The following is a 23,106-nucleotide window of genomic DNA, read 5'->3' as shown; positions in this document are numbered from 1 at the left end:
TATATATATATGAAAGCTATTTACAACATAAGGCATGATTTTCAAATGTACAAACACTGCCACATAGGTAATGACGTTACTGATTTAGTGGTTGATGAAATCATGCGTTTATTTCAAGGGCATGAACAGCATCCTCATGAATTATTATCCTTCAAATGTGCTCAATATAATGAGTTTCTCCATCACAGAGAGAAAAGGAGGAGGAAAGAGACCCTCCTGAGATTTGGGCAGTAAGTGACAGAGAGAGGAAGAGACAGAAGACAGGTGGAGAGGGAGAGCTATCAAAAGAGGGCAATAAAAAGAAGCAGGGGGTCCAGTGAAATATTAGACAGAGTATTTCAGATTTGCTGGAGATATAATAGAGATCAAATCTGTGGATGAATTGCAGATCTCATTCATAGCCAATTTCTTCAAGTTTGGTCTTGAGAGGATCTTGGATTTTTATTTTTTTGCAAACACATCCACAGCTGAACAAAAATGCAACACATGTGGCTCTCTCTTCTATCTGGCCTCTGCCTTAACCTGGTTTTCCTTTGCAGTGCCGAGGAAGGTCTAGAGTTCCCCAATTTTGACGGGAAAGACAGGGTGATGGACATCAATGAGCGCAACTACAAAAAGGCTCTGAAGAGATATGACCTGCTGTGCCTGTTCTACCACGAACCTCTGCCGGCCAACAAGGGTCTTCAGAAGAGGTTCCAGATGACAGAGCTGGTGCTGGAGGTGAGAAACTGGTTGAGGTGGGAAGAGGTGAGACAGTATGTGTCACAGACTGCAGGGCAAGTGGCTCGGTGATGATATTCATTGTGTGTTATAAAATGGAGTTAATTGTGAAAGGAAAGTGAGAAATGTGGAAGTATAATGATGTAATCTACTTTTTTATAGAGTTTTTTTTTTCACGTTTTGATAAGCATTAAACAGAAAGGCTAACTCATGTGGTTCAGGCGTTAATGCTCCATAAAGAATTCTTTCTGATGATGAATTATAACATAAAGTGCCTTCTCTGCCTGAAATATTAGATTTGGGAGAAGCAGTTATTAGGATTGCTGATTCGTTTTGTGTTTATTGACCAGTTGATCAACAGTTGCTTTGTGGTAAAAAATCACATTTCCAGAAGCCTTAGCAGTACTTAGCATTCTAACATACTAAACATATTGCCTATGAGGATGATGGTATTCGTATTTAGGCCAAAGACCAATATAGAGCCTCACGCATTAGCTCTGTAGCTTTAGACCACGTTGGATAGGCAAAAAAATATATCCCAAGGTGAATGTTAATCCCTGTTAACCCTATTCCTGACTCTAAGGGGGTCACTAGCGATCTGCTGGATGTTACTATCATGAACCTTCATAAACAATGAACTGGTTTTAAAAACTCTTTGCAAAATTCATTGCTCCTGAGTTTTTCAGGTTTGCAAATACCTGGAAGCTATGGGAAATGTATCACCACTGATCAAAGAAGACACGAGGAAATGAGAGATGGATCTGTTGTAGCATACCGGATGCTGAGCTATAGCTCAAATCCCTGCAGATTACATTCTGCCATGCAAACTTGTCACAAGTAGTCACTGATACTTTGCGTTCTAGGAGAAATCAGACATGTTGCCCCATGTTTCCTCTGTCTTCTTGAAGTATAGACTCTCTCCTTAGACTGGATCTATGTTTTACCTGTGCACACTCTTAACTAGCAAGCAGTCCTTTTAATCCCATTTTGTGCTCTCCGCTGTGGTTTACATATATCCAGGGATTGTTTCTAGGTCATTTTGTTAATTATAGCTTGTTCCCAATTCTCTTTACTATCTTCCTTTGAACTAGAAATCAGAAGATTTGCTCTCACACTCCTTTCCTTCTCATCTTGGAGGCATTTTTTATTTGTTAGTATTCACCTTTGGCAACATTTTCAGTTTCACATTTCTGTCATGTTTCGTGCACTCTTGGAAAGCAGAAATACACAAAGTAAACCCCCTCCTCAGTGGTTTTCTAAATCTGTTATCCTTCCTCAACAACTGCAAGCTGAAAGGCAAGCAGTCCTGACTCACAGCTTCCTTCTAACAAGAAAACTCCACAGGGGGCTCTCAGTACACAGACATCTTGGTAATGAAAAGATGTATTGACGAAGACGGCTGCAGCTGTGGATGTCGGCTCAAGTACACAGCATAGAAGTCAGAGCTAAATCAAAGCGCTGAGCAGAGGGTGTTCACACCAGTGTTTCTTATCTCAAGGTTTACTTACCAGGTGGTTTTAGTCCACACATGTCCACACTGTACAGTTTTATTTAAAAGTCAAATAAAAAGTCACCAACTATTATTTAATTTACCAGCTATGCTCTTGCGTCTTGCTCCCAGTTGCCAACACTGGTGTTTTACTGCACCTATTTCAGTGTCGAAGCCCCTAAACTGGCCAAAAGCCTCCCACTAAGAGCCGAGAGGAAGTACTCTCTGGCTACAACAATATCCTGAAGGTCACTATGAAACTTGACCCAGATTTGTACTTAATATTGACCTAAACCATAATCTTTTCCTAACCTAAATAACAAGGTTTAAATCCCAATCTGCTGCTGTTAGTATGGCTGAGGGTGTCACATGTGTTTGTTTGTATATGCATAACTCCTTACCAATCACAATTATGACCTCTGTGATTTTAGAAAAGAGACAACATTTAGAACACGATGAAGAGATTTCAGAACATGAGGTATTTTGCCGTTACTGGATAGGACAGTGCAGAAAGTAGACAGGAAGCTGGAGAGAAAGTGAGGGGGATGACATACAGGAAACCGTCTGGGACAGACGAGTAGGCCTGGGTTTGACGAGCTGCTCAACCAGGTGAGCTATAGCAGCACTCTCAAGTCAGAATGTGGCAGGTGAGTTTGAAGATGAGGATGAGACAATCAGCTTCAAAACAATGGTCCATCCTGTATGACTGCCAACTTGGTGCAACAAGGCCCGACACAAAGAGTGAACATTAAATCTCATTTTTAACGTTTCATCCTAGATGCCATTCAGAAAATCATCCTGATTAGGTGATGTTCCTGATCTAGGTTTTTTTTAAAGTGTGTTTTATAGAGTATTTTAATAGAGTCACAATACTGAATGAGTTGTTGTTCTTGAACACAGCTTACAGCTCAAGTCCTGGAGAACAAAGACATCGGTTTTGGAATGGTGGACTCCCAGAAGGATGTCAAAGTGGCCAAGAAACTGGGTATGTACTGCATCTGTGTTGCTCTTGGCTTATCCACTCATATGGGTTTCTTATACCATTTTACTGGTAATGTATTGTTTTGAAAGTGTTGGATCTGTTGTCTAAATAGGACTGGAGGAGGTGGGCAGCTTGTACGTGTTCAAGGACGACCGTGTGATTGAGTTTGACGGGGAGCTCTCAGCAGACACTCTGGTGGAGTTCCTGTTGGATGTGAGCAGTAAAATCTGATGCTTTTCAGACGGCACTTACATTACCCACAAAAACAATCAATCTTCAGCCTCGTTAATTAGTTGAATCCCTAACATATCACAACTGCAACATCAATAAGCTCTTCAACAACACACACATCTTAGTAACCGTCATGTGTACCTCATATAAAAAAATGCACTGTAAACTAAGTTATCAGAAAAGTTAAGGCAGCGACACAACTGCTACAGGTCCCTTTTGATTAGAGTTAAATCTCATATACTTTTGATGATCTAACTGATTTTTCATTCACATTTCCCACAGGCTAAGATAAATTACCATAATATTAAAAGTAATGAGTTAATATAAAACTCCCTTTTACTCAACATTGTTGGAGTTCTTTTTGTAAACATAAGAAGGTTCTGCCTTACTTTTGTTGTGCAAAAGTTTAGTGGAGACAGATTAAAGTTTGCAGAACTCACTAAGAAGCCTGTGCCGTCTACTCAGGCTAAGCAATAGCTTAACAAGCCCCTTCACTCATGGCATCACAGCTTCTATCTATCTAATATGGATCAAATATCTATTACGCACATTTAGGTCGACGCACTAATAATTTTGCCAAATAATAGCATCTTAGTCAAATCTATAAGCTCTGGAATCCTAGAGCTTTTTCTTCTAATATCATAGCATCCACTCAGTAAGCTGTATTATTAAAAGACAAGTGCGAGCTAGAGCTGACTAATAGATTTCCTTTGGTTTTTGCTTTTACTGCTCTTCCTGCAGGCTTTTTTTTACTCTCTTTATTACTGCATGTGCAATATTCTCTACATTAATTCAGTCCTATTGACTATCAGCACATGCACACATTCACATTTAAACAATGCAACTGACGACAGAGAAATGTTACCTTTAAGAGGTGATTACTACCTCAAAATAGTGCAATTTGTTAAAAAACAAGAACTCCAATTTAAAAATATGAAAACTATTTTTAATTAATTTGAGCGTTTGGGTTTACACGGCATATTGCACAAGATATTTATTTTAAAAGAACAGTGAATAGGGCCTTAATTGGGCCCCTGCTTCCTGATACATTTACTTCATTTTTATCTAAACTACACACTTTAAAGTTTTTAGGACTGCATCATGCACAAGTTCAGCATTATTGCTTTGCATTGATTATTGACTGACATGTATATACCTTCCAAGGTAGGTTTAGTAACAGTACCCTGTATTTCAACTCTGTTAGGTGGATTATATTACCATGGCATGAGCCAAGCTAGCTGTTTGCTATCTTCAGTGCTAATGCTAAGCTAATCAAAGCTGCATGTAATTATGAGTCCACATTAAACAAAAGTGCATGAGACTGGAACTGATCCAACTATACCAAACTGATTAAGTTACCTAAATAATGAGTAACATGTTTTCCTTCTGTGTTATACTGCTCCTTAGGTGTTGGAGGACCCAGTAGAGATGATCAATAATGCCATGGAGGTGCGAGCCTTTGAGAGGATGGAGGAAGACATCCGCCTCATTGGTTATTTCAAAGGAGAAGATTCATGTTAGTTTAGCATCAAACTCATATGTCAATATAATAATAACAACAATAATAATAATGGATTGTATTTATATAGCACTTTTCGAGACCCTGGAAGCGCTTTACAATTCTACTATTCATTCACTCTCACATTCATACACTGGTGGAGGCAAGCTACAGTTGTAGCCACAGCTGCCCTGGGGCAGACTGACAGAAGCGAGGCTGCCATATCGCGCCATCGGCCCCTCTGGCCAAATATATCTACATTTAAACAAGAGCAGTTCTAAAGGAATTTAGAAAGACTAGGAGTGTTTGGTTGCACCTATACTTACACTCTTTCAGTGTACCATAAAGTTGTTTTATTGTGCTTCAGAGATGTTAATGGACTATAGAGGTTGATGGAGATATATTTCGTATAGCCTTACTGGCTGCTAAATGAAAACCTGATTCTAGACTTTGCTAGTCTCACTCAGTCTCATGACAGCCTTTAAATAGCTTCTGGCTCCTCGTCTAATAGGTCAAACTGCAATTATAGTTCTTCTCACAAAAAAAGGAGAAAAAGTGAGGCAGGGAAGATACTATCTGGCCAATACGACGGTGGCACAAATTTTCATTATGAAGCCTATTTCTGTCCAGATATAGGTCGGTCCCTGGCGGTGACCTTGTTGGGAAGAGAACTAGGATCGTGTTACAAGTGTATAAAACTGTATTAAGGGAAAGTTGGTTACTGGGATGAAGATACCAGAATCTGATGAGAAATTGAATGAAGACACTGCCTTTCACTTCTTGCCTTTCTCATCACACCATCACTATAGAATGTCACTGCTGAACTTCAGCTTTTGTTCCTGTCAATCTCTCTCAAATTTATTTCCAGCTCTCATTTTTGTTTTTGTTTTTTAGATTTCAAGGCTTTCCAGGAAGCCTCAGAGCGGTTTCAGCCTTACATCAAGTTTTTTGCTACATTTGATAAATCTGTAAGTCTTAACAGAAAATATACTACACTGTACTTTGCTTTACAGTAACATGCACCATAATTACTTAAAACACACTAACCATAATAAATTAGAATATTGACTTAATTAAATGCAACTTAATTTCTGTGTGTAAATAACAAGTAGCTTGTTAGCTTACTTTTGCCATGCTAGCAAAAAGCTAGCATGGCTATATTCAAATGCATCAAAGTCTAGCTGCTAGCAGCTCTGAAATTCACTATTTAGCATGCTACATAGCATGTCACCTGTTGTTTAAAGTATGTAAATTAATGTTAGTGTTTGTTTTTTGTTAAATCTGATCTCTTAGGCTAGCTGTTTCCAGTCTTTATCTTCACATCGCTCCTCAAATATACGTTTCCGATAGCTAATTTAGTTGAAACTCTTGATTAATGAGCTTCACTTCAAACATTAAAAAAAACATGAAAACCATCCCTAAAACATTGAAGTGACATCTTGGCATTTAACTTTTTTTTTTAAGGTAGCCAAACATCTTTCCCTAAAGATGAATGAAGTTAATTTCTATGAGCCATTCATGGAGGAGCCGGCCATCGTGCCTGGAAGACCTCTATCCGAGATAGACATTGTTGAATATGTAACCCAGCACAGAAGGTTAATGTTATTTTTTTCAAGTTTTATTAAAAAAACTTAAAATTTCAAGCATTTCTTTGTGTGAGATTTAATACAAATGTGCTTCTTACAGAGCTACTTTGAGGAAGCTCCGGGCTGAGAATATGTTTGAGACATGGGTGATTGTTTGGTCTTATTAGAGCAGATGAAAGCAGAAATTACATAGTATACAAGCACTTTCTTTAAATGTATTGAAGCCAATGTTGAATTCAAGCTACTAATTACTCTAAATCTTTAAATTCTTCCCATCTGTAGGAAGATGATATGGATGGAATACATATTGTTGCCTTTGCTGAGGAAGAAGATCCAGGTGTGCAGCTGTAATTCAGAGCTTTTTATTGTTTAACATTACACTTATTTATCTTGATTAGAAACTGGAGTTGAGTTCAGATAACTTTGTTGTCTCTTCCTTAGATGGCTATGAGTTCCTGGAAATCCTGAAAGATGTGGCCAGAGACAATACTAACGACCCAGAGCTGAGTATTGTCTGGATCGACCCTGATGACTTCCCTCTGGTTCCGTCTTCCTGTTTAACCAAATAGTTTTTAAAATGATCCCTTATAAACAATTTCTACACAGGAAAATTCTACCATTGTTTAAATGCAGAAAATGTCTGAAGTTAGCTTGGTTTATCTTGTCCTGACAGTTGACCACTTATTGGGAAAAAACCTTTAAGTTGGACCTGTTTAGACCTCAGATTGGTGTGGTCAATGTGACAGATGTAAGTAAAATATCAAACTCTTAGAAAACACCAAAATAAAGACTTTAAAGACATTAAATGTTGTGGTTCTCTGTTTTCCAGGCAGATAGTGTCTGGCTGGACATGTCCAATGATGAGGACCTGCCCACTGCAGAGGAGCTGGAGGACTGGATAGAGGATGTCCTGTCAGGGAGGGTGAACACAGAGGACGACGATGAGTCCGCTGATGAGCCCGAAAACCCTGACAGCTACATCACGGAAGACAGCGATGAAATTCATGACCTAGATGAAGGAGATAATGACGATAACTACAACTGACCCTCAAAGCTTTATATCCGTGCAGATCAGACCTGAACTAGCTTGGAACATCAGAATATGAGATTGTAGACGAATTCAGATGTCTCTCTTTTTTCCTAATGACTTTAAAAATGCTAAATTAAAAAAATTCTAAAACATAGATGGTGTAGATGTTAGATGTTTTTTACTATGGTTGTAAAACCAAAGTAACAAGCTAAGAGATGCTAAGACATCCCATGAAGCTGACAGGAATTATTCAGTGAGGTGATACATTTTTGTGTGTTTCTGACTCATGACACATAGTGATTTGACCCGCATTTTTAAAATACAACAACAACAAAAAATTATTTTTAGCAACTTTAAGGTTTACGTGACCAAGATAGCGATGGCAACTTCTGAGTGTATGCATGTCTGTGAAAATAAATGTCAACCATTAAAGCTCAAACTGTTTCTTGTGACTCACTGTGTTAATATTATTTTATAAATATAAGATTTGCCTCAAACATGCAAACACATGCATATCCTTCAAACTTGTGTCCTTTACCAGAGGCCTGGGAGCTTAAGGGTCCTGGTTTGGTCCAGCTGGTTAGCCATCATTAGTTTGTCTGTATCTGGAAGTCTCACAGGACGCAGTCATTCTTAACCACCCTAGGGGGCGTCTCCCATTTTTACAGATGTTTCTGTATACTATGCTAACCACTTGGTTGCCTGTTAGCATCTTCCACCCTTCTGTATCCTGTCTGAGCTGGATCTTCACACAGCCTGCACCTGGGTCTTGGTGTAGTAAACCCCAGCCTCTATCGATCTTGTGCTTAGAACTTGTTCCTGTGCTGACATGATTATTGCCTCTGTGCTGTTTTTCAGTCCCACTTTGTCCAGACATTGGTACATTTTTTTGATATCAGCCATTTCTTCTCTCTGCTGGTGGTATATGTCCTGCAAGGGCCCATCCTTCCATGATGGTTCTTCTCCTTGCTTCTCTTCTTTTTTGGCTTTGCCTGATGTATTCACTAAGCCCATGACCAGCTGTGACCATCTTCCTGATGTACTCATGGATCTTTGTGTGGTTCTGACACTTCTTCCTTCTGCTTAGCCTACAGTCTTAGGATGTTGGACTTGGGATGAAACCCTTCATGCGTGTCCTGTCCTGATGTCAGTGGCTTCTATTTCCTCCTTTGGGCTAGTTATTATCCCAGCAGGGCATAAGTGTTAATTGCCTGGATCTTGTTCTTCCCATTCAGCTGACTTCACTTACTCTCTGAAGGCATATATATACATATATACACATGACATATAGTGATATACACTGTGCATCAAAAAAATAAATAAAAGTGAACCCTGTGAGTATCTTCATTCCCTTCTCACCCTCATTAAGGAATTCCTTACTGATTCCCAGGACAGATCAGATTGGCACATTTTCTCAGCCAGTAAATGGGTGTTTCACCTTGAATTATTCAAACACTGGTAAATAATTCAGTATTGTTATGCCTCCTAATGGGAGTAGGGACCTGGACGCTGGAAGCTGGGGGAGGTCGGAGGTGAAAGAATCAGGGTGAGACAGGCTCAAACGCGGCACTTTGGAGTCCTGATGAAACTGTAAGTCTAGGCATGAATTAATAATACAAGGCCATGCAAGACTCGTTATTCCCCTGGAGGAGGATGTGATGTAGTGTGTCAACAGGATGTTTGTATCATGATGGGGGATTTGCAGTTAATCCATGCCAGGTGATGAGAAACATTCAAGTGTGTGCACATTTAAAACGTGACCCTGGGGCAACTAGACATGTCATACTCTCTCGTGACGAGAAACAGCTAGTCATAGTATTGGTGTAAGTGTTGGATGCTGTGCGAGTGCTTTATGGTGACAAAGTCGCTGTGAATGTCAGATGTGATGGGGTTTTACGTGAAGACTGACCAAATGAAGGACAAGATGGATTTCTCTCCTTTCTCCCAGGAGAGGAGGAATTACAAAATCACACTGACTAAGGTTCAATAAAAACAGCAAAGAACAAAGAAAAGACAGGAGTAAGATGAATTAAGGTGCAGATTTCTGTTCAAAATCAAAGCTACAAGAAGTAAGAGGGGATTTCCTCTCATGTCTCCATCCACACATAACCAAGCCATTACACAAAAGTGAGAGCGAGAGAAATGAAGGGAAGAAAACATTCCATTTAGATGCAAATGCTCCTCATTTTCCTCTCTACCAATGTCTCTTCCTTCTCACCCAGGTTCTGCAATGGAGCAGGTGGGTACGGGAGGGGGATTAAGCCAAGGACAGATGAGTTCCGACAGGCGGCCTTGCGCCCGGGGCTCACGGAGGGATGAGGTTGTTCGTTTTCAGCACTGGACAGCAACATTGACATTCATTTACCCACAAGGGCCGGCTGCGCCGCTCTGACAGGCTGACGGCAAGCCAATTACCGCTGAGCTCCATAACAACAAAAAGCCACCAAAATATGGCCAAAAAAGCTGATATTTTGCTCAGGCGTGTCACTAAGCACGGCTTGCCGCTTAATTTGCAACGACAGAAGAATGTTAGCGAGCATACAGCCAGGGCAGCGAACGAGTGCATATGGAGATAGCGATGATGTGAACAGAAGACTTGTTAGTTTGTGAGAAATGGAGATAAGAAAGGAAAAAAGACTACAACTGGGAACATTTAAAAATGGATCGCCATGGTGTACAGTTGGACAGCAGGCTGTGATGTGTTTGCTGGAAAAATCTAACAAAAAAAAAAGTTGGAGTGAGTGTGAACTGTGATGGCGTAATCCTGGGTTACCTCGACACTTAAGGTAATCCTGGAAGTAAAAAGAGCAGCCCAGTACTCAGCAGCTTTACAAATGTTCATAAAAATGATTTATTTTTTTCTACAAACGCTAACGCTGTGAGACCGAAACACATCTTACATTGCAACGTCATGTTCATTATCAGAAAACCGCCCATCAGAAACCAATCCATGACAGAGAACTGTAACTTGGCAACAGTGTGACAGATGGTGGAGGAGGGGGTCGGGTTGGGGCTGGTTGTGTGAACTGGAATGGCACACACACAAACACACACACGCTTACATAAATAGATACAGTTTAAAAACAGGAGGCACCATCACATCAGGATCATACAAAGTTTAGTCAGTTGGTACAAAATCTGACCAATGACACGTGTTTTAAATTTAAAAAAAAAAAAAAAAGGATTTGCTGTGGACGTGTCACACAGAAAACAGCACGTATCTGACTTTTTTGCAGGTGTTTTAACATTTTGTTTACAGTGAAATAATTATAGTATAAAATTACCAGTAGTTTTTTTTTTCTTTTTGTCTGAAAACATGCAGTGACAATGCTGTGTTGCATCACCAGAGGGCAGTAGGGGACAACCTTGCTCTCAGGCAAAGCTATACTGCTTGCATGTCTTCTTGAGCGAGCTCAGTGCGACTCTTCTTTTTTTCCCCCTCTCTTTGGTGATTTTACCAGATCAGTTTTATCAGTTTCGACAGTAACAGAGGAACAGACACGTGTCATTTTAACTTCATTTAACTGTATTTTTCTGGCCTGCCGGTGTAAACCCATTCAGCAGGCGAGAGAATCCCTTCTGAGCCTTCCATGAAAGGACTGACCTCGAGGGAATTGTCAGACAACAGGGGTGAGACGAGGCAGTAAAGGAAAACCAGACAGTCCAGTTGGGAAGGAGGTTCCGCCCTGCTGCCGCAGCTCTCACTGCTGATAAAGACTCTGGTGATTTATCATCATACATAATGAAACCCTGTGAGCCCTGAAAGATGAAATCAGACTTTACATGTTGCTGTTTGTTTAAGCCAGTTGTTTAGTTGCTCATCTTGCAAATTAAGCATTAATGTCTGCTTTCACTTCACTACAGAGGAAGAAAATTTAACATTTTCTCTTGAATTTTCAAATTAAAAGCATTGCAGCAGGGGTAAGTTAAAGGTAAAAGGTGCATACTTGCACCACGTGTGCATACATATGTCAAAGCCCAAACAAAACAAAGGAAATGTGGAGTGTTTGCAGACAGTAGTTTAGAAAAAGGAGGGTCAGTGCTGTGAAAATGGACGCAATGGTAACTTAACTCCCACCTCACGCCAGGTGGGAGAGGTGTTACCTGTAACTTCAACCATTATTTGAAAAATGAGGTCTAAAGGAGAATGTACACACAATGAATACATCTGCTTTGTAACCCAAAGTCTGGAGAAATCAGTAGTACTTTTTAATTCCAACATGATGGCTGGGTCTCTCTTTCCCGCTGCCTTCCCCTTCCATCACGTCAGGCAGATGTGGGCGACATGAAAGCCCTGAGAAGGTTACCGAACCGCTGAGGCAGGGCAAATGTTTTTGGGCACGTGTCCATCTCAGTGCATCTCCTATTATCCGGTTCATGCCAAGTTCACCCTGGTGTTCAAACACGGCACGCTTGCGTCGCTCCTGACTGGAGTGGAAATGTTTCAGATTTGTGCTCCGTTGCACCTGGAGAGGAACTGAAAACAACTCAAAGAGTCCCGACTTTGGCTGCTAAAATTAGCGCTCAAGGGCGTGGGCCGCACGCCACAGGATGGACACGGTGGAGTGTGACGTCTCAGCTGTCAGGAAAAAGTGTTGAGGAGACTGTGCCTCTTCCTTTATGTGCAGACTGAGATCATTCCCACCGTCATGTGAATGTGCATTTAATGCTGAAACTGAAGTTGTTTCATTCTTGTATATATAAGTCCATTTACTTTTTTTGGTGTCCAAAAATATTCAAATACTTCCAAGTGTACACAAAACAACAAAACAACACACTTTCCTCCTGTTGCTCTGTCCGTCTCATGGAAATCCAACACAAAAACTGCTCTCTGTGGAGATGTCAACCTTTAAATGCTCCTTGTTCCCATCTTGTTTGAAGGAGTGATTGTTTTGACACAAAATTACATCACACACACACACACACACACACACACACACACACACACACACACACACACACACACACACAGAGCATGTGCACTCAACCGCGTCCAAACTCCAGTGAGCAAAAATCCTGCTGCAACTCTTCTTTTTTCGATTTTATCAACAATAAAAGATCAATATATTCAAACGTGTGCGATAGCTAGATTCATATATAATATATTTTTAAAAAAGTAAAAATTGAAAACTGCAAAACCCAAAATGAAAATATTGGAGAGCAACAGGGTGTGAAATAAAAATAAAACATCTGGAGTCCTACACAGATGTTTCCGACTGTAGCCGCAGGACAAACTTGTGTGATTTGGGATCGATGTACACCTCGGACATCTGGATGTAGGGGATCTTCTTGGATGTCACCACCAGGCTAAAGTCCACACATTTGAGCAGGAAGATGGTGCCATCTTTCAGGCCGCTGGTGACTGACGCCTCGCTGATCAGCGTCCACTGACGGGCTCGCCAGAAGTCCCGGCTGTACTGAACGGTTGGACCTGGAGTCAGGTAGCTCTCAAGGAACGCCTGGAAAAGAAGGAAGTATGAAACCATTATATTATGAAAATGCATTTAAATATTAGTTATTATTAATCTCTGGCCTTCTTCCACAGTGTGTCTTTGTCCTGTCTTTATCAGATGGCCGCCCCTCCCAGAGCTTGGTTCTGCTGGAAGTTTCTTCCTGTTAAAATTGAGTTTTTCCTTCCCACTTTTGCTTGGTCATAGTGTGTCATATGATTGTTGGGGTTTTTCTCCCTGTTTTCCTTGTAGGTTCTTTACCTTATTTGACACTATATAAATATAATTCACTGAAATGACCCCCAAAGAAAGGCCGAATGCCGTGTGTAGAGGTCACAGGACTGACCTTGGGCGTCATGTTGTTGGTGATGCAGAAGGCCAGGTGTTGCTGGATGCTCTCCATGCTGTGGCAGTGCTGTTGCTTGGTGGTCCTCAGGTACTTCTGCAGGGCCCGAGCCATGGATGGGAAGATGGCTTGTGCTGCTTCTCGAGGGTCCATAACGTCCCCAGGTGCTTTTTTCTGCTCTTCCTCCTGCATGCGCTTGATGTGTGTAAACGCTTCCTCTACTGCCACCACCAGCCTGGGAGGGGAAACAGCAAACAACAGCAGTTTCAATAACAGCAGGCTTTTGTGTTTTACTGCTTGAAACGCGTTTTGATCTGACCGACTCACCGTGCTCTGCGTTTGCGGACGCGCCTCTCGTGCTCGGCCTCTTCGTAGTACAGCTCGTTGTGGCTGGTGTCTCTACGGCGGGCGGCAGCTGCGATCATCGCTCTGGACTGAGAATGGGCGATTCCCGCTGCTGCGTTGTTTCCGGGACCTGCCGCGGCAAAATCAGATTGACGGGAAGGGTTAAAAGCATATATGAGAGTGTTCACAGGTGGTAGAGCCCGGTGAAGGAAGAAAGAAATCTTTGGTGATGACACAGAGTGCAATGTGAGAGAACAAGCTGCTGTTAGAGTGAAGGGGGGAGATTATTAATGCACATAAACCTCAGTCCATTTCCTTTTATCACCTGCAACGCTTAAAACCCCAAAAGCTGACAAGAAGAGACGCACAAAGTCTGAATTTTTTATTGTTCCAAGCGATGTCATCAGTGGAAAATCCAAAACACATTCCTTCCCCCATGTACGGGCCCCATTGATATGCAAACACTTCCATTACTCTGCCTTCAGGAGGTACGGGGAGTGCAATTAAATGAGGGTCTCGGGCAACTTCAAAAGTTTACATTTTTAGAATTAGAAATCGGAGGCGGCTGATGAACCCCGCCTGATGTTAATGCAGGTTAAAAGATGGCAGCGCTGGTGAATTATTAATGCGGGGCAGGGATCGAGCATGAACAGAATAATTCATGGACCCCCCCTCCCAACTCTGCTCCTGGTATCACTGCACTGACATGAGGTTTACGGGTGGGAAACGTTACACTAAATGTCAGGGGAAGGAAGGTGCACTTGGAATTTGCCATGTGGCGCTTTCTGTACGGAAGATTTCAAATAACTCTACGAGACACACTTACAATAGAAACACGTGTCGGTTAGAAGTCGAGTGGAAGTAAAAGTAGTCTAGAGGGTCTTCAATAGTTCAAGACTGTATCTCTCAAATGTGAAAATTCATTGGTGTGAACAATAATAATCTGGAGTATGATGGTTTCTCAGGGGCACTGATACTGTAAAAAAACAAAAACAAATACAAACCGAGCCGAGCAGTGGGGTTCATAGTTTAGGAGAAGGAATTTGTGAGATTAAAGCCACAAATTTACAAAAAAAACTTGGGAATTCTCCGACACTGTGAAGTCATAAGGCCACACCACATGATCGTACATCCTGTTTACAGCCAGTTCACAGTTTAAAGCTACATCAATGAAATAATATTAACAGATTGTAGTTGTATCATAAATCTCATGTGGGGTGAGTCCCACCTGTACTATTCACACAGTGTCATTGTGTGTAACTGCTTAGGTACCTGTGGACAAATGAAATGCTGTGTGGACTTTTCAAGTGAAAATGATACTAATCTTGTTAACAGCCGTGCTTAAAAAGAGCTTTTCTTTAAAGTCTGAGCAATGTTAGGCTGCATGTAGATGAAGCAGAACTGTCGCCAACTGTTAAGAAATGGGGAGATAATATCCAGCGCTGGGGCGATGGATATTAGGAAGCATTGCATGTACAGAAATGAGAATATTCCACAGATTCAGGAATGTGTCATACAATCAGACAAGAAAGTGGGACGATGATCCAAAACGCAGATCAGACTTTTAATGCTGTCTGAAAGAGTGGCACCATTACTCATGACTGCAACAGGAAATACCTGTAACAGGGGTGACTGTATTTCACTCCACTTCTTTGATTTGGTAGTTCAGTCACAGAAACTTGAGCTGACTAAACAACACAGTTAAAATGTTGTTCCAGGAATCACAAAGCTCACCCGAAGCCATTTGGACGCAGTCTAATCGAGTATTACGGCTGTTTTGCGCTCAGAGCTTCACCAGTTTTTCATTAAGAAATGATTATCGTCTGTCCCTGAGTCAAAATTATTTATTACAGTAGCAGTGTGGCCACAGAAAGCAAGAAGTAGGAAGTAAAAGCTCAAGACAAGAGAGCGATGAGAGCGACGGAGAGGTCCCCGAGCAGCTGCTGCGGGAGGAAAATGAAGGAGGATGAGGCTCGCGAGAGAAATGAGAATACTGGTGTTGTAATAGCTATTGATTTATCAGCCATCTCCGTCAACGCCTCCCACTAACATTTGAGAGGAGGAGGAAGAAAGGAGGGAAATAAATGGCAGGAAAATAAAACACCAAACCGAGAGGTGGGAGTCGAGTTAGTGCACTTAAGTGAAGCTTGAGTACACTTAAGGGACTGCAATAATTTAATCGAGGGTTTGTGTTGCATTCTGCCAGCTGTTGTAAGGACAACGCTGAACTTTTTCATCAACCTGTGGCATGCAAAGAGAGAATAGGAGTGGGTGGAAGTGGAGTGGGTGGAAGTGGGGTGGGGGAGGTGGGGACTTTTCATTTCAAGTACATTGAAGGAATAGCTTTGTTTAAAGCGAGCACCAGCAGGCTGTGAGGGTACTTTTATTGGTGGCAGCGTTGCATTTACTTACTGTCCAACAGGTAGGCTTTCAGTTTAGCTTTAAAGATGTCTTAACGGGTTAGCGTCAGTGTAAGGAAAAACACAGAGAGATGAGCAAGTTTAAAACACTCCACCTGCTCCAGACACGCCGGAAGGTGCGCCCGGGGCGATATAGATAGCTACACTTTTTTTTGCATGTTGTAACACATCAGCTACAAATCACCTGTGCTTTATACTACGCTGGTCAATTTTCTAATTATGCCAAGACTGCAGATCAATTTTCTTCCTTCCAGGCAGTTATATGTTTTAGCACATTCCAGCACAGCTAAGGAGATTCGACCTGCAGAGACTTGAAATGTCATTTTGAGCGAACGACTGCTACACGAAAACGCAGTTTCTAACAGTTAACTCAAAAACAATGTGGCCTCTGTGTAATGGTGTTAAAGATGTATTTATTCTGCCAGTTAAGTGGTCACATTACATTGAAATGAGGGCAAAATATTGGCAGATATTATATTAAATATAATTAGAGACAGCTATATTTAGTTTAATTGTCATAAACAGACCAGAACCATTTAAGCGAATAAGCCTAATTAACTGGAACAATGTTGCCAATCGTTGGACATTTGCTGGTTTTCTCAGTCTGACTCTTGCTGCTCTGTCATTAAACAAAACAAGTCATATCTCATATGGGAAATTGTGACCAGACAATCAACATGACCCTGAAGACTAGATCACAGTTGAGGCTGATTCTTTTTAAGCAAAACATTAGACAAACTTGCTGTTAAAGTTTTCAAATGAGAAGATTTGGAGACTTTGTCTTTTTTAGCTAAAAATGTTGCGTTTAAATGTTGGACCCAAAAAAAGGCAACGTGTGAATATGAATCCTTGGAGTTTAAAGGCATTATGGCAATTCAAATATCAAATACATGTTGTTTAAAAAGGGTCAGTGGCCAAACTACAAATCTGAATATGAAATAACTAATTCACATCATTTAAACTAACAAGAATTGAGAAAGAGTTTTGATGTCTAATCACTCATTTACCGAATGTCACTGATTCTTAAATGTCAAAATCCTATTTAAATCTATAGATTTCAATTCAATTCAATTTTTTTTGTCAGTTTTATTTATACAGCGCCAAATCACAACATCAGTTGCCTCAAGGCGCTTTATATTGTAAGGTAGATCCTAAAATAACACATACAGAGAAAAACCCAACAATCATATGACCCCCGATGAGTAAGCACTTTGGCGACAGTGAGAAGGAAAAACTCCCTTTTAACAGGAAGAAACCTCCAGCAGAACCAGGCTCAGGGAGGGGCGGGGCCATCTGCTGCGACTAGTTGGGGTGAGAGAAGGAAGACAGGATAAAAGAGATCTGAGCTGTGGGTCAGTCTGAAAACAGGGAAATATTCAGTGTCTGTGAGCATTTTAAAGACTGAACAATAATCAGTTTGTTGAACAGATAGTTGTAATAAGTAAAACACACAGTTTGCCCAAACAGATCAGTATAAGGAAGGAAAAGCAGACCTCTGAGACTCCACCACCCCAGAGCACAAAGAACAACCAAAATCACTGAAGACATGAAGCATCCCACTCACCCTCAGCAGGGGCTGCTGGGAACTCACCATCCACATTGTACACCTTGAGGCCAGCCAGGTGCTTGGCAGCACGGGACTTGGAGGCGGAAAGCAGCGCTGGGTTATGAACCGGAAAGTCACAGTAGTAGTGCTCTATGATGGCCAGAGCTGCCCGCTGAATACTGGAGAGGAAGAAATGGGAAAATCAAAGGGAAGTTTAAGCCATAGGAAATGTTTGAGTTTGGAATTCAGGTAGCTTTGGGCCAGCATGAGAGCTTCAGGTCTGAGAGCAGGACGTGAGGAACATTAGCCACGGGACGTTTTTCACTTGTAACACCAAAGACTAGAAAATAGCCGTAGTAATTCTACAAGCCTTCCTGCTGAATACAAACGCACAGCGAAAAGGCAGAAGGCAAAAAGCAGGAGGAAGCACTAGCCAACAGACATTTCTGGCTTTCTTTGAAAACTTTCTGCGAGTGAAGAAAAACCCTTCTAGTATTTCTTCAGAATAACAGTACCATCAACATAAAACAGGGAGAGAGAGAGACAGAGCGAGGGGACGGAAGTGATATGGAACAAAGGTGGAACAGTGCAGCAACTGAAATGAAAAGATCTGACAGTAATACTTAATGACTAAGTGGAAATTATTCTTAAAGACACACAAAAAAACCACCTTGGAGAACAGAATATCAGCACGTCTAGAAGATAATGCATAGTGTAGAGGTAGATCTGCTGTGCTTGACGAGATTTAAGTGAGGATAAAAACACAGAGAATAGAACCAGTGACAAAAACATTTACAGATCTTCATCACCGGATGACCCACAATCCTCTGGAACTACATTAATGCATTAGTCAGAGCTGAAGACTGTGACAGAAAATCGGGTTTCTGCTTCTCCTCGATGTCTCATTAATGCAATTTATTTTCACTGTTCGTCCTGGCAAACGTAAGATTTGAAAAGGCAGGGTGATTTATAGCCTGGAGGAAAAGACAAATCATGAGGTGGAAAAAAGGAGAGCTAGAGCTAGAAGAGACATGGAGTGCTATTCACATTTATACCTTTATATAATCGTTTACGTCTTCTTTATGTAGCATATACATGGTGAGCAGCAGCAGGTGATAACTGCATGTTCACAAACATCAGACGGGGGGCCACTACGAGCTGCAGGGTGAAGGTTAACCTTACAGGTGTTTAAGAGCCAACCAAGAAAAGGAAGTGATGTTTGAGGTTACAAGAGGCGCAAAGATGACAGAAGGAGCCACGAGCATGAAAGAGAAGCCAGAGACTCAAAGTGAGCTCAAAGTGTATAACCCAGACCCTGATACTTTATACCATGGATCACTAAGCATGCCAGGTCTTGTCTTTTGTAACTCAACACTATAAAATCAGCTGTACACAGGTAAAGTATTTTCACACGATAAAGGTCATAAATCACTGGCTTGATAATAATATAGTTCCTCTGTGGTTCCTCTTTCAAATAAAAAGGTAAATCACGCCAAAACGACACACTTACTCAAGCAGCGACACTACGGCCTTACTTGCGTTACCAATACTTTACAGCAGTCATGCTAATATCAGCTGACTATAAATACCGACTCTCGTGTCACGGTTCAAAAATGTGATCGCTGATTGGAAAAGGTTTGCAGTTTTATATCAAAACATTATAGCTTCACATCAATAGTTTTACAGTTAGCATGTCTCTCTGTGCCTGCGGGGCTTTTCGGTCCAAAGACATGCTCACTAGGTTAACGAGTGATTTTGGTGTAGGTATCAACAAGAGTGTGAATGATTGTGAGTATAACTCTGTCATAGATGTTAATTAGTCTAAATGTTACGTATGATATCTTTTAACTCACAGTTAGTCTCAACAACTGTACCAACTCTGTAGCAACATCATGAGCTCAGTTTCACACCCTGCATTTGGCTGAAAGGAGGACAGCAGATGCTGCTGTTAACTAACACATAACAAGACTTTACAGCTCAACACTGGACTCTTTTCATTCATTGTGTGAGCCGTCCTGTGTCATTCTTCTAACTTAATAAACACAAACAACAACACGTGCTAGTCTGCAGCATGCGCTTCCTATTATCCCAAAGGAGGATGGCAAAATGAATACAGACTCACTGACGAAAGCTCTTATATCCTTTTTCTGACCTTTAACATTCCTGCTTCTAAAGCAAACCTTACATTAAATAATGCGTCATGTGACGTATTACAGAGAGCTGGAAATCACCCAGGCAGCATTAAAAAGTCATTCGTTGTTACCGCTCTGCCATCTGATGACAGTCACATGTCACCAGAGGCAGGCAGAGTTCTAAGAAATACTTTTCAATGACAGAGGATGTCTCCTCATGTCGATCTATAGGATTTGTTACACACTGGAGAAAAGTGAAGAAGACTCTAAACACCACATTCACACTATGTCCTCTAACACGGTGAAGATACAGATCTCGAGACAGTGTTTTTTCTGGACTTTTTTATTTGGGCTGCCTTCATTACCACTAATCTCATTGAGACTTTGAAAAACAAAACAAGTTTAAGTGAGCTAAGATGACAGCTAAAGGTTGTACAACATGCTTGAACAAGGAGGATCTTTAAAATAAACAAGCGTGGTCTTGCCAATTTCCTAATCAAACAAGCTTAATTCTCTAAATTTAGCATAGGATTCATGCAGTTTCAGTCTGATGATTTCTTTGCCCGGCGGCACGGCGTTGCAGTGATCAGCACTGTCGGATAGCAGCAGGGTAGTTAGGGAATGAGATGGATGGACTTATTTGCCAGATCACCGAGAAATAATGGCATCAATATTGACTCTGTGATCATTCTCAGAGATTAGCACCCTGTTGTATCCACTTCAATAACTTGGAAGTGAGATAGCACTTTGTTCTTGATTTCTGTTTGAATGTTTCTGACCCTAAGAAGCAGAGAGTTGCCTAAAAGCCCTCAAGACCAGAAACACAGCAAATTAACACAAAATTCTTTATCTAGTTATACAATCAGGTATTAGGGTCACACACTGTTTACTGATATTTCAAAAAGAAAGTGTACATACGCATTTAGAGAAACTCTGAAGATTTTAGCAGATAATCTCTAATAGGATCTCCAGCTGCAGAAAAACAAATAAATCACAGGGTGTTGATTATTTTAGCACGAGTGGAGTCGGCGCTCATTTTCGCCAAAGAGGCAGCAGAAAGTGTGATAACACCCAGACAGCCCTGTGCTGCATTAAACACTCACACTAGGCAGCACCATTGTTTAGCTGTAACTTACGTAAATAGTGAGTCAGTCCCTGCCTCTTCCCAAGTTCATTCAATTATTAAGCAGAGCAAACATGACACAAAGCAATTCAAACTGAGGAGCTCAACTGGGCCCACAGAGCAAGGAGAATGCAAACTCAGAGAAGGAAATAAAGAACCTTCTCTTAAAACTTTGCAGTTCAATCATAAACCAGATCCTCTGAGAGCGAGGTGATTGATCACTGTTCTGATGCATAGGAATGCTCGGTTAGGGAAGTAAAGTGGGAAGTCCCCCCAACTGTGAATGTGTTTAAACCACTCCTCTCTTAACAACTTGGTAAGGAATGTACTCTGTATTTGACTCGTCCGGTCAAACAACGAAGCAAAAAAAAAAAAAAAAAAAAAACTCCTCTGGCCCTCAGATTGGCATCAAAGGCAGACAGAAACAAGCCATCGGGGCCCGAGGGCCCAGGATAGGGTCCTCATTATGATAAGGCTGAGGATGGATGCCAGAAAAGCAGGAATGTGAGCAGCACCAGCCACCGCCTGTTAATAGAGAACATACACGAGAGGTTGGCTGGGAAAACATAACACCCACTAGTGTGTCTGGGATTCTCTGTATGATACGCTGCTCGTGTTTGAGGCAATGTGTGCACAAATCTGTCATTTGCATGTATATGGTGCAATTATCCATGCACACACACACAGGCGTGCCTCCGTTTGTGTATGGCTGTGCACGTCAGGCTGACCAGATGCCGCGCTGCAGTCTGTAGGGAGCACTAATTAGCTGTGTGTTTACAGTCACAGACGGACAACAGAGCGAGGCTGGGCCTGCTGCCGGCCGTGCAGGGATGAATGGCACAGCTTACAAAGGACGACACCCCCAAGGCAACCGGCAAACACACCGCTCAGACCAATAAACGCTTTAACTTGTCTGACCTGTTCCTGCTGATGCTTAGCAATTTTATTCCTTTTTTCCCACATTTTAGCTTACTGATTACTTTTAAAAAGAAGTCTGAAAAGAGCCAGAAATGTTCAAAAAACATAGTTTAAAAATTTCCATCCTGCTTTTCCAAACAAAAAAAGGATTTTGTGCTAGGACCAATTCTATTTACATTATACATCCTTTCTCAATTCAGGTAAAACATGAGGTTAATGTACACGGTACACGGTTAACGTTAGAAACACAGTGTGGGGGAACATACACTACCAGTCAAAAGTTTGGACACACCTTCTCATTTAATGGTTTTTCTTTACTTTTACTACTTTCTACAATGTAGATACATACTGAAGACATCAAATATATGAAGCAAGATATATGGAATTATGTAGCAAAATTAATAAATAACTCTAAATATGTCTTATATTGTAGATTCCTGAAAGTAGCCACCCTTTGCTACTCCATGTTTGACAGACAGTGATGTGGATGCTGTATCAAAGTTTTCAGTTTTAGTGTAGCCTCATCTGGCCACTGACCCTTTTTAAACACGGCGGCGCTCCCTTAGAAATAGGGTGAGGAGATAGGTCACTTGGGTGCAGCTCAGAGTAGAGCTGCTACTCCTCCACATCAACATGAGCCAGCTAAGGTAGTGTGGGCATCTGATTAGGATGCCTCCTGAGTGAGGCAATTTGGATATGTCCAACTGGATGGAGGCCTCAGGGCAGACTCAGGGCATGCTGGAGATTGTGTCTTTCGGCTGGCCTGGAAATGCCTTGGTGTCCCCCCAGAAGGGCTGGAAGAGGTGGCTGGGGAAAGGGGGTCCTAGGCATTTCTACTTAGACTGCTGTGCCTACGACCCACATCTGGATAAATGGTAGAAGATGTGTGGATGGAGTGTTTCAGTGCAAAGTTCTTCAATTTGTTAGTCAACAATGGCACCAATGCTCCAAAATGGTGCCAATGAACGCCTGGGACAAATAACCCCTTAAACACTTATAGTAATAGGGCTGTGCGATATGACCAAAATCTCATATCCCGATATAAGAATTCTATCGTCCCGATAACGATATAAATCACAAAAATGTAACACTTTCTGTAAATTCTGTGAATCTCGGGCAGCTCGACTTGCGGGAAGTGTTTCCAGCTGCGCGTCATGTAGCTGGAGTCGAGTGTTTTAACCGATGCATGAAACTATAAATTTTTAGACATAAGTTGTAACGGCCGCCGTTTTCTTTGTGTGCATTTATTACACGGCGTGCTGCGGCGAAAAGCCTTTTCTAACGTTTGAG

The 23,106-nt window shown here is 41.4% G+C and overlaps 2 protein-coding genes across 5 annotated transcripts in view; one reads left to right on the top strand and one right to left on the bottom strand.

Moving 5' to 3' along the window:
- The first annotated feature begins 235 nt into the window (after positions 1-235).
- Positions 236-7,975, top strand: LOC146361012 (calsequestrin-2-like). Its single transcript, XM_084920829.1, has 11 exons — positions 236-720; positions 3,110-3,194; positions 3,304-3,404; positions 4,830-4,938; positions 5,815-5,888; positions 6,385-6,515; positions 6,607-6,652; positions 6,789-6,843; positions 6,948-7,048; positions 7,180-7,254; positions 7,336-7,975. Exons 1-11 carry the CDS (start codon positions 478-480, stop codon positions 7,549-7,551), a joined length of 1,236 nt encoding a protein of 411 aa, XP_084776955.1. The 5' UTR covers positions 236-477; the 3' UTR covers positions 7,552-7,975.
- Positions 7,976-10,363: 2,388 nt separating this feature from the next.
- The window catches only part of LOC146361011 (vang-like protein 1), a 66,841-nt gene continuing 54,098 nt past the window's right edge, over positions 10,364-23,106 (bottom strand). For 3 of the 4 annotated variants that reach the window (XM_084920825.1, XM_084920828.1, XM_084920827.1), the window contains 4 exons: positions 17,662-17,822; positions 13,660-13,807; positions 13,333-13,567; positions 10,364-12,995 (listed from right to left, as the gene is read on the bottom strand). In XM_084920825.1, coding sequence (XP_084776951.1) covers positions 12,735-12,995; positions 13,333-13,567; positions 13,660-13,807; positions 17,662-17,822 — 805 coding nt within the window. In that variant the 3' untranslated portion in view covers positions 10,364-12,734. The remainder of the gene's footprint in view (positions 12,996-13,332; positions 13,568-13,659; positions 13,808-17,661; positions 17,823-23,106) is intronic. The other variant, XM_084920826.1, reaches the window with a different exon arrangement.

Source organism: Perissodus microlepis, chromosome 23 (assembly GCF_051167445.1).
Source record: "Perissodus microlepis isolate ML-2025 ecotype Zambia chromosome 23, ASM5116744v1, whole genome shotgun sequence".
NCBI lineage: Eukaryota > Metazoa > Chordata > Actinopteri > Cichliformes > Cichlidae > Perissodus > Perissodus microlepis.
Note: the sequence above shows the minus strand (reverse complement) of the source record. Positions and strands in the feature narration are given on the sequence as shown.

Coding starts and splice junctions, on each gene's coding strand:
- LOC146361012 (XM_084920829.1), top strand. CDS start 478: ATGCAACACATGTGGCTCTCTCTTCTATCTGGCCTCTGCCTTAACCTG. Junction 721..3,109: donor TGACAGAGCTGGTGCTGGAG/GTGAGAAACTGG, acceptor TCTTGAACACAG/CTTACAGCTCAAGTCCTGGA. Junction 3,405..4,829: donor TGGTGGAGTTCCTGTTGGAT/GTGAGCAGTAAA, acceptor ACTGCTCCTTAG/GTGTTGGAGGACCCAGTAGA.